The 12,454-nt window shown below is 34.2% G+C and overlaps 1 protein-coding gene across 3 annotated transcripts in view; it reads right to left on the bottom strand.

Annotated features, from left to right (window-relative positions):
- CTNNA3 (catenin alpha 3) overlaps positions 1–12,454 on the bottom strand; it is a 1,497,017-nt gene that overhangs the window by 1,096,103 nt on the left and 388,460 nt on the right. For 2 of the 3 annotated variants that reach the window (XM_028513307.2, XM_036026898.1), the window contains exon 7: positions 6,187–6,390. In XM_028513307.2, coding sequence (XP_028369108.1) covers positions 6,187–6,390 — 204 coding nt within the window. Of the gene's footprint in view, positions 1–5,398; positions 6,391–12,454 lie in introns of those variants that run through there. The other variant, XM_036026899.1, reaches the window with a different exon arrangement.

Below are 12,454 nucleotides of genomic sequence, written 5' to 3'. Positions count from 1 at the left end.
AATCCTCCCCAGCAAGATATCCAAACTTAGGAAGAACATCAACATAATTTCAACCCACCCCCAGAAAAATATCCATGTCTCCTGATTCTTAGAATTAAGGCATATTAATGGCCACCCACTTCTAATTATATTTTCACCAATTATAGAAATACCACCATTTAAAACCAACTGATTTCCCTCTACCCTTCCTTCATCAGAAAGCTTCCTTGTTCTGCCCCATCCACATGGAGAATCCATTAATTATGTTATAAATTAGAGAAGATGGACTAGACCTAGCCAATTCTTGAGGCATAAGAAAATCAGCAGAAATGTATTGGAAAAATATACTTCTAACTTTTCAAAAGACAAAAGTTAAACTTTGAATTAGAATTTATTGGGATGACATTGGTAAGTAAAATTATATAGGCTTAAGGTGCACAGTTCTATAACACATCACCCATATATTCACCATCCCAAGTCGAGTCACCTTCCATCACCATTTGTCCCCTCATATCCTCTTCTACCTGCCCCCAGCCCCTTTCCCTCTGGTAATCACCATATGGTTCTCTGTGTCAATGACATTTTTTATTGTTGGTGGTGGTTATTATTATTATTATTATTATTATTATTATTATTATTTTCTTAGTCCCTTCATCTTTTTCATTCAGCCCAGCCACCCCCTTTGGACTACATTTTTAATAAGTAGAAATCCTGTTTTGGAATATGGCCAGATGTGGATCCAAATGCAGAGGCTGATGATAAAATTTTGTATCTGAATATTCACAACAATTTTTAAAAGAGCCCTGTACTTTGCAAAAGCACATCTTTTATAACAGGTGGTTCATCATGTAAATTTACTAGATATTTAAAACTCATTTCATTTGATGTCAGGGAAGCTGTTTCTCCACTGCATGGCATATACAAAATGCAATAATTTCATTTACTCTTTCATTTATTCAAAAATACAATTCAGCTTTTTCTAAATATCAGGCATTTTGCCTGGGGCTGGAGATAAAACAGTAAATAAAATAGACATGTGATTTGCCAGCATGGAACTTAAAGTGAATAAGCGATATTAACTAAAAGTAGATTTGAAATGCAAGGATTGATGACACTTCCACAGAATAGACTAGGGAAGACTGGTACTAGTGTATGTCCTGAGTCTCCCAGAGATGTCCACATCCTAATTCCCACAATCTGTGAATAATGTTACTTTACGTTGCAAAAGGAATTTTGCTGATGTAATTAAGATTAAGGGCCTTGAGATGGGGTGATTGTCTTGGATAATCTGCAAGGGCCCTATATAACTATACGAGTCCTACGAAGTAGAAACATTTCCTGGCTGCACTCAAAGAGATGTGAGGACAGAAGCAGGGTCAGAGAAATGTAATGCAGCTGGCTTTGAATGAAGGAGGAAGGCCATAAACAAGGAATGCAGGTGGTCTCTGGAAGCTGGCTGGAAAAGGCAAAGAAATGGATTCTTCCCTGTAGCCTCCAGGAAAGAATGCAGTCCTACTGACACTTTCATTTTTAACCCCTCAAGACTTGTATCAGACTTTTGACCAACAAAGCTGTAAAATATTTATTTGCAATATTTAAGCCACTAAGGTTTTTACAGAAGCAATAGGAAATTTAATTACCATATATTATATATATATATGTATATATAAACACAAACTTAAAAATAAAATATTAAGGCAAATGTATACAATCATGAATAGTGTTTAGTTGTCTGTTTGCTCTGTTACAGACTCATCTGATCTCATCTCCTACTAATTTCTAACCAATGTGACACGACAATGAACTTACTGATCATACAGCTTCAGTGAAAAGAAATGATGGAGACTTACTGATCTATTTAAGGAAATAAAGTTATTTAGACTCAAACTGGCCATGTGAACTGAGCCTGAGAAAAACATAAACTGCATTTATTTCTCACTTCTCCAGACTCAATAGTTTACAAAATTTGAAGGCTTGAAGCCACAGTCACATAGGAGATCTGCAGATTTTGATGAGTATTACTCTTGCTTAAAGTTTTCATGGTTATGTTTATTGTATCTGAATTATCATCACGTATTTACTCTACCAATATAACTCAATTACAAAAGCTACTAATTAATTAGGAAGGCAAACCAAGTCCAACGAAAGAGACACAATATATTCCTTCAGTTAGGAAGTTGAGGACTCACATATAGGAGCTGTCCTAAAGCCTTTGAGCAAACTGAGAAAAGTTTGAATTCAGGTAGTTCCAGGAAAGTACATTCCCTTTTTTCATAAAAGATGATGATGAAACAGTTATAGAAAAGCATTATTTGTGATATAAACCTAGAGCAAATAAACCTGGAAATATGTTCTGATAATTTACCCCACAGTTTTCCGTATTGGTTTTTGTTTTTAATTCCAACATTCATCAGCTCAGTCAGACGTTAGTAGTAGGCCTAAAATTCTGCATTCGTATACGAAAGTAAACTGTTACTCTATTTCTGGGGTGCTTTTTCATAACACTGTAAACTCACACTTTTGATTATTAATAGGTTGCACTCATCAATAAAAGGTTTCCATGATGTGTAAACAGATGGGCTTCTGATCACATGGACCACTGTCACGAAATTCGGTCCTCCCACCCTGACTTCTGCTCCAATGCAACAGCAGATCACCATATATCACCCACATATAATGTCTTTTATTTCCTAAAAAATAAAAAATGCTTTCCTCAGCAAGTATTTAACCTTATGTTCTAGAAGAAAGGAATACATATATGTCATTAGATCACCCAAAGAACAAGCCTCCTACCTCTGTATTCTTCCTTCCCCCCTTCCTGTTCTCACCATTAACCCTCCCTCCATCTTTTCTCCATAGTTATCATATAAATATAATAAATAGCTTTAAATTAATTGCTTAGGGCACATTGTCATTTTAATTTAAAAAGCTGAGAAGAAGCAGGCACTACAATTCAATTTACCTGTATCCAAATAACAATTACTGAGCATCTGCAACCTGAAATTCTCTGTGCTAAGAACCAGAAACACCATCTCCACTCTCCTAACACACCTGTGTAGTGGAGGAGGTAGTAACAGAGAAATTCTATCTGGGATGAGCTATAGAGGGAAATGGTATAAAAGAGTGGGATTGCAGAGGGTGTTTGCATGCCTTTGCCAGAAGGAGCAGAAAAGAAAACATTGAAGAAGGAGGAAGAAAGAAGAAAACAACCCCCATTAAGTATAAATAGTAATGCAATCAATCAATTTAATGACCAAGAAATATTTGGATTCCTACAATTAAGTTTGTCTTAAAAAGTTAAAATTAAGATAATTATCTGACAAGCTTTAAAAAAACCACTTACCTTTTGTCTCAATTATTTAGATATTATAAATAAAAAGGTCTCTTACCACGTCACTCTTCTAATGCAGAACTTATCTTGTTTTAAAATGAAAATATCTAACAAGGATATTAGTAAAATAAATAAGTTTCATGTAGTTGACAAATGGTCCTTCACACTGAACATCAGATTAAATCCTCATTAAGTGAAAGACCAATAAGACATAGAAAAGTACAAATATAAAGTCAGTGTCTTACTTAGCATATTTGATACCTAGAGTAGATACTTTTCAAACATCTCCCTCTCCTATGCAACAAAATACATTTCAGTATCAGTCATAATCTTTATTTTCCTGATTTGTTCTTTAACTTTAATGTGATAGACAATTTTCAAAAGGAGAATAAATTTCAAAGTTATTAATTTAATAAAATATTTCATATATGAAATTTATACTTAAAAATATTACCTCTTACAATTCAGTTTCATTATTATAATCTTTAAACTCAAAAAACTCTAAGTGATCATGTAAAATAACAGAACTGAAGTAACTACTTCTAGTTCTTTGTCTTTACAATTACACTGTCATCATTTTATTTTGAGTCTGCTATTTCAGTGTACTAAGACTATAAAGTTTATGAAAGGATAATCATAAATGTGCTAATTTGAATCATATGCACATATTATTAAAACAATAGTAACCACAGCAATTGCTTAGAACTTAAAGAAACAAAAGAATTTTGTTAAAAACATTTTATCAGTGACATTTACAATTGGTGGTGCATGGTGATAATACAAAGCAGACCAACTTTCGGTTGGTTTTATTATCATTTATAAATTTTTAGAAACTGCACCTTCTTAATGATTACAACCAGGGCAGAAGGCTCCCATAACTTCACCCTTGGTATGAATAATTTTTAACACAAATAGTATTTAAGCCAAAGTGGAAGAAGGCCATAAAACCACCACTATTTTCATGCGATATATGTTTATTACATACAGGACCAGCCCAAGGGGCCTGTGACTATGCACAGAATCCTATGCTCTAAAAGGCCCACCCTTAGCTTTAAATGTTCTGCTACCACAGTCTTGATATTCTGAAGAACTTTGCCTTTCAATATGTGTACAGAAGTGAAGTCTTGTGGGGCATGAGGCATATAACCTAGACTCACATGCAGCCCTGCTTCCCAGTGGTTTCCCGGGACAGGTTCTCAGCCACCTGTTCCCACACCAAGCGATTGCTGCCACCCTTCACTCCTGGGAGGATCCTTGGCACAAGAAAGTGTGGGTCGGGGTCATGGGTCAGAGACATGGACATCTGTGAGGATCTGAATGCTCCCACAAGAATCTTTATGCTCTAGAGAACTTAACTTTAAATAGCAAATAAAAATAACCTTCCTCATGTCAATCGAGACTGAATAAAGGAGAAAGCTGTTTCCCCCTGCTCTAGGGCAGCAGGCTTTGCATCTCCATTCTGCACTGGGCCCCACAATTCTGTAGCCATCCTTGCCTGTGTACGTGTGTGAGCCTGCATCTGTCTGTGCTTGTATCTAAAAGAATAAAATAACTTTATCTATATTTAGTAAAGTAAATTTATCTATAATTTTAGAATTTATAGATAAGATAAACTTACATGTAACTTTACTATTTTTATTTATAAAGGTGAATATAATAATTCAATAGTTCACAGATCAGGAGAGAAGGAATTCCAATACAATATTATCTTCTGAGTTTCTTTTAGCAGATACATTCCCTTAAAATGTCTTTTTTAAACTTTATTTGTACTGTTTACACTATTGCAAATTTTAACTAAGAATGTGTCATAAGAATGGGGTTATTCTAGTTTTAGAAGCAGGACATAGTATTACTAATAGGTTATTATTAACAAAATCTACTTTACAACTTTGATTCCTTGACATGCAAGACATTGCTGGCCATGAGCCAAAGTCATCAAATATTAAGAATATGGAGATACATCAAATGTACTGAAAAGTCCTTAAAACTCACTAATTTTAACACATATGAATTATTCACATAAATTACTTATATGGAACAATCCTAATTATTCAGTTTCTCACCTAAAAGGATATGCTTTGAAACTAATGTTTCAAAACATACCTTCATAAACTTGAATTATTCCATTTATAATAAGGCAGATCAACAAAATATGCTTATTATAAACCTTTAATTTATTTGAGCTCTATTATTTGAAAAAGTCTTCATGATCAGTATATAGTTGACAATGTCTTCAAGACTTCCTTCATTTTGAAAATGGCACTAAGATTTGGGTGTAAGAGTAGGAATAAATACTCCACAGATGGATATTAATATATATGTGAAATGAATATATCATATATGAGTATTTGTCTAAATTTAACAGCATTGCTAATATTCCTAACAGATAACTAAAACTGCCAAGAATCTATAGCATTATGTCACATTTTAAAAAGGTTAAGAGCCATCTGAACTACATTAGCTCTTTACACCACCAAAAATGTCCCTGATCCCTGCAGTATTGACCTTATCTAATACTACCTAAATTCTAACTTTGATATTCACCAACTTTAGCCTGAGAAACTTGCCCTTTTCTTAATCTTTTTATTTTTTAAATTGATGTGCAAGTCCAGTTTCCTTTCTCCCATCCTGACTCCCTTCTTCAACCAGTATTTAGACACTGTCTCAATTGAAGCAATCCTATGTAAATAACCTTCTGGTTGAATTCCATCCCTAGAAATTTCTACCTCAGTGCTGTACTCTGTGAGCAACCTAACCACTCAAAAAGACAATCCATGTAAAATCATGTACTCATTTATAATTTTTCTCACATTTTGTATGCAGAAGGAAACTCAGCACATACCCAGTGTATAGAAGGGAGTAAACCAGTTACTCACGTTGTTCATGTACTCTGAAAGCAGGTCCTGGAGAGCCTGGCGAATGGCATTGCATTCTGCGATAATCCGCTCCCGATGGAAATCCCTCGTGCAAGAAGAGTCAGCCAACAGAGCAGCCCCACTGATAATGGCTTCAAGACGTTGCTCTAATGATGGTCTTATTTCCTCCTCAGTCACTGTGAGTGGATCCAGGACAATTAAATTCTAAAGGAAAAACACATTTGGATGGTTAGAACTTCAAAGCACCCATTTAAAAAAATATTATTTTCTTTTCATGTTTAGAATGTAGATGTGATAAGAAAATTACATTTTTACTGCCTCGCCTAGTCCATGCATAATTCTATGTAGTGATCATTATTCAGGTGAGTGACAAAAATTGTACAATTATGAGCATCAGTTCTAGATTCAGACAGACCTGTTTTCAAATCTTGCCTTTCCCTCTCACCAATAGTGTGAGCTAACTCAGGTGTCTTCTGTACTCAGAGCCTCACCTTCTTGATTTGTAAAGTCAGAATGTTAATGTTGCTTGCCTCATAAAACCGTTGCAAGAACAATATGAATGCTTAATATAGTGCATGGTACATTATTATTTATGATACTCCCTCTTACACAGAACTTCATTGTTGACATAATATTTTCACATATGTAATCAAATCCTGACAACACTATAAAGACATGGGCAGTAAAGATATTGTTAATCACGCACTTGAATTAATGATGAGTGAGGCTGAGACTGTTTTACCCAAGGTCACTGAACAAATAATGGCAATGTTCAGACAAGTATCCAGGTCTAATAATATCTAATTCAATATTCATTTCATTATGCCTTACTGTAAATCATACACTCTAATTAACTTTAACATATCTAAAAGAATTTTGAAATGTAATTAGTCACTGAAAATGTAAAACTCCATCTTTCTGTTGATCTATTATAACTTCTAGCTATTTCCCACTATTGAAAACTGACATGGTATTTTTAAGGTTTCCATTAGATATAGGTCTCCAAGCAATAGAAGCAAGACAATCTATACTCTCTGAAGAAAAGATGAAAGGTATGAAGGTCTAATGGTTCTTTGTAAAATACCTCAAGAGATGAAGCTTTTCCAAGGTTTAAAAGGCATAATATGGCAATTAGGGAATTAGTATCAAATAAAAACTCTGCGAATAAGCATTAACATAAAATGAAATCATTGAATAACCTTCAAATGTATATACATGTGTAAATCTATACATACACACAAACACACATACTGATCATTGTTCTGTGTGTGATCAAATCATTGATCTTCAGAGTGTGATCTCATCGTTTAATTTTATGTATACACATACTGAGAGAGAGTCCTATGTATATTTTGTGTGTCTTAAACTGATCATTGCACTATGTTATATTATGATAAATATTTGGGGATCAAAAGAACCCAGGATAAAATTTCAAAAGTTATAACTCTGGGAATAAGCTAATAAGAGAAAATTATTACAGAAACAGAAATACTTTTAAAACAATTAGAAAAAAATTAGTACTGAGTAATGTTCACATATAATATAAAATATAAACTGTATTTTATATAGAAAAATTAAATTAATTTTACAAATGCCAAATTTAATATTTTTGTTGGTCAATGATCATCTTTTTGATGAGACAATAATCCCAACCATGGGCTTGGCCATCAGTCAAGGATTCATTTACATTTAAATTTACCTCCTTATTTCACTTGCTCCAAACATTCCATTCCAATGTTTCATAACAATAATTAAAACCTTTTTGAAAACATCCTTCCAATGTGACATCATCATTAAGAGACACTGTGGGCAACAACACTGCCCTTTGATTGCTCTAGTGCCATCAGAAGATGTGATGGGAACATTTAATATGTCTCCAGCACTGTGATAATACAAAAAAACCCTAAATTTCAAATCTGTTTACCTATAAGAACTGCAAGAAAAAACTAGTGATTTGGGGATGTGATTTGATGTCAGAAAACAGTCTCTATTATAGGATTAAGTCATTCCATGTCCTGCTCTATGGGCCAATTCCTCAAATGATCCTGACCTTTGTATTTTTACTTGTTTGACACTTAAGACTTCTCAGATTTTTCAGGCTCACCACTCTCAAACCATGGCATGCTCTGACATCTGATACCCATACACAGGCCTCTTGATTCCTCTTAAACTACTGTCCTCGCAGTCACACTCTGTAACAGTTTTCACTAAGCTTGTCATCAAGTCATAACAGTTTTCACTAACTTTGTCATCAAATCAATAAAAAGGTAAATTTTTAAAGAACAACTTGAATATTCTATGAAATACCACTGGATATTTGAGACCTAGTGAAATAAAAGAACTTTCTCTTCTGGACTTTAGTAAACTGATGAAATAAGAATATCCATACCTGATATCCCCACAGAAACAGTGATTTTTACAATGATCCATGAATGAGAATACTTTTACGGAAGCCTGGGATTATAGCTGAGAGATTCCAACACCGCAGTAGAGCAAAAAAATAAAAGAATAGAGGCACTGACAAATATAAGAACAGTCACCCATGTCACCACCCTCCCAAGGCAGTACAGCTCAGAGACTGTGGTGGCCAGTAATTTCTCCCATGGGAGAAAGTGAGAGCAAAGTCAGCTTCATCAGCCTGGTATGATGGTGCCCAAGTGGCCCATTTCCATCTCTTGTCACCCGGAACATTGAGGTGATTGGAACAGCTGAATAACTGATGGATAGCTAAGAGCAAAGAAAAGAAATGGAAGCTCACACCAACCAGTGCATGAATCTCAACCAGCAGCAGATCCTGCTAACTGTATTCAGACTCCAACAAGTGTCTCATGCACAAACCCAGTAGAACCCTTAACTACAGACCATACAACTAAGTGATGTGCACCCCCAGCACTCCATGCACCACACCTTCCTGTAGCAAAGAACCCCTGTTCCCTTGTAGATGATGCATTCCAGCTCCCACAAACAGCACACTGTTAGACTGGCAGAGAGTATTCAATATTAAACACTTCAGGGCATTGCCCTAGGGAAAATAAATAGGAGGGCCTCAGCACCCAGCTTGAGTTTGTGGCATCAAGAGAAGGTCTAAGACTTACCGCTTAGGGGAAACAGGAGGAATAATAGAGATGGAAAATTCCTATTACCTATTGACACTGTAGCCATAGTAACATTGTATCAAAGTGAATTACACATGTGTTTGTGTTGATGCTGGTGTAAACAAACCTACCGTGCTTCCAATCCTATAAAACTTAACATCTTTGGTGACTATACCTAATCTCAGCAAATTAGGTATAGTCGGAATGTACATCATCACAATAAAGGCCATGTATAACAAGCCACTATTAACATCATACTCAATGATGAAAAGCTGAAAGCTTTTTCTCCAAGATTAGAAATGACACAAGGATACCCACTTTTATTTGGCATAGTACTGAAAGTGCTAGCATGAACAATTGAACAATAAAAAGAAATAAAAGGCACCCAAATTGGAAATAAGTAAAATTGTCTCTGTTGGCAGATGACATGCTCCTATATACAGAAAACTCTGCATACACCATCAAAATTGTTAGACTAATAACAATTTCAATAGTTTTAGGATAAAAATCAACATATAAAAATCAGTTGCATTTCTATACACTAGCAATAAACTATTTTAAAAAGAAATTAAGAAAACAATCTATTGCAATAACACACCCAAAAGAATAAAATAATTAGGAATAATTTAATCAATTAACTGATAGATCTGTGTAGTGAAAACTATAAAACATTGATAAAAGAAATTGAAGAATAATAAACAAACAAATGAATGGAAGAATATCCCATGTTTATGGATTTGAAGAATTCATATTGTTAAAATGTCCATACAACACAAAGTAATTTACTGGTTCAATGCAATCCTATCAAAATTCCAATGGCATTTTACACCGAAATAGAAAAACACCATCCTACAATTAATATGGAACCACAAAAGACCAACAGTAGTCAAAACAGTCTTGAGTGATAAAGGCAAAAATGGAGGCATCACACTGCCTGATTTTAAACTGTATTACAAAGCTATCATAATCAAAACAGTACCGTATTGGCATTAAAGCACTCACATAGATCAACAGAACAGAATAGAGAACCCCAAAATAAACTCATTTACATCCAGTGACCTATTTTCAACAAGTATGCTAAAAATGCACAATGGGAGAAGTACAGTCTCTTCGATAAATGATACTGGGGAAACTGGATAATTGCATGCAAAAGAATAAAATTAGACTCGTATCTCATACCACACAAAAATAAAAAACCTCAAAATAGTTTAATGACTTAACTTTAAGACCTCAAACTATAAACCTGCTAGAAGGAAACATAGGGCAAGAGCTCTTTTATATTGGCCTTTGCAATGATTTTTTGCATATGATACCAAAAGCACAGATAACAAAAACAAAAGTAGACAAATGGGACTACATCAAACTAAAAAGCTTCTGCACAGAAAAAGAAACAACAAAATGAAAAGGCAACCTACAGATTGGAATAAAACATTTGCAAACTATATTTAATAAGAGATTGATATCCAAATCATATAAGAAACTCATACAACTCAAGAGCAAAAAAAATTATAAACAAGCAAAGAACTGAATAGGTATTTCTCTAAAGATGATATACAAATGATCAACTGGTCATTCTTAGAACATAAATATATATAATATTGGTTAGGGAAGGGAATCCTTGTGCACTGTTGATGGGAATACAACTTGGTACCATATGGAAAACAGTATGAAGTTTTCTCAAAAAACTAAAAGTAGAACTACCATATTATCCAGCAACTCCACTTTGGTATATGTATCCACAGGAATTTAAATCAGGACCTCAAACAGATACCCACACTCCCGTGTTCACTGCAGCATTATTCACAACAGCTAAGATGGGGGGGAATAAATACCCACTGACAAATGATTAATAAATAAAATGTGGTTTATGCACACAATGAAATATTATTTGGTCTTAAAAATAATCTTGTAATTTCTGGCATATCATAGAAACAAATATTGTATCATCTCAATTATATGTGGAATGTAAAGTAGTCAAACTCATAAGTAGAAGAGTAGAATAGTAGTTTTCAGGGGAAAGTAGGAGGGGAAATAGGAAGGTGAAGGTCAAAGGGAAGAAAAGTTCTGGAGATCTGTACAGCATAGCACCTCTAGCTAACAGTACTGTATTACATACTTACATTTTGCTAAGAGGATAGGTCTTTCTTATGTTAAGTGTTCTTACTACACTCATAATAATAATAATAATGAAAATGATGGGTATGGGGAAAAATTTGGGAGGCAATGGATATGTTTATAGCATTGACAGTGGCAATGGTTTCAAAGGGTATACTTATCCTCAAATCATTTAGTTGTACACATTAAATATGTCCAGCTTTTCATATTAGTCCTATCTCAATAACTGTTTTATAAAACAAATAAAGCTCATCTTTAAAAAAAAAAAAACAAGCATTCTTCTGAACTAGTACAGGGATGTGTTGAAACATTTTTCAGTGTGTTTCCATGGCCTTAATTCCATGAAAGGCAAACAACAGGATGTTATATTTTCAGGACCCTATTCTATTGAACACAGAATGTATTTCCTCTTCTTCCTAGGTTCTGCCCAATATGCACTTACCTCTCTAACACTTTGATTACTGGCAGAAAATTACTTTTCATAAAAGTAAGAATTCTAACTTCATTGTCTTCTATTAGATTGCTATATTTTAGGGAATAGTATAGTTTAAGGATTAAGAAACCAGGTGTAACTCCTGACAGCAATTAGCCTGCATTTGAATCCTGGCTCATTAGCCATAAACAAGGTTATCTATGTTGTTATCATCTTCTGTACTCTCATCTCTTTTGGTATAACTTGTAATTTCTTTCATTAATGAATTCAATTCCTCATTTTTCTTCATACTATTTCTCAGAATTGGGGACTTGAAGTAACTTCCATAAAATCACTCAGCTAGTAAGTAGAAGAAGCAAGATTCTGTCCAAATAAGCCTATTGTCAGTTCCATGTTATAACTATTATGCAATACTGCTTTCATTGTCTCATTAAATCATTATGAATCATATCATTAATTTATAAATGTGAAAACTGCAGGTGAGCAGAGTTATATAACTTGTCTGGTAATACTCTTAAAGGAGAAGATTTAGGATACTAATCCAATTGTATATAACCCCAATCTTGGTGAAAGTACTAACCCTGTAGCACTTTCCACTATGCTGGGGAAACTGAGATGAGACCAC

This window comes from Phyllostomus discolor, chromosome 5 (assembly GCF_004126475.2).
Source record: "Phyllostomus discolor isolate MPI-MPIP mPhyDis1 chromosome 5, mPhyDis1.pri.v3, whole genome shotgun sequence".
NCBI lineage: Eukaryota > Metazoa > Chordata > Mammalia > Chiroptera > Phyllostomidae > Phyllostomus > Phyllostomus discolor.
The sequence above is the reverse complement of the archived record's forward strand: the minus strand, read 5'-3'. Positions and strand labels throughout refer to the sequence as shown.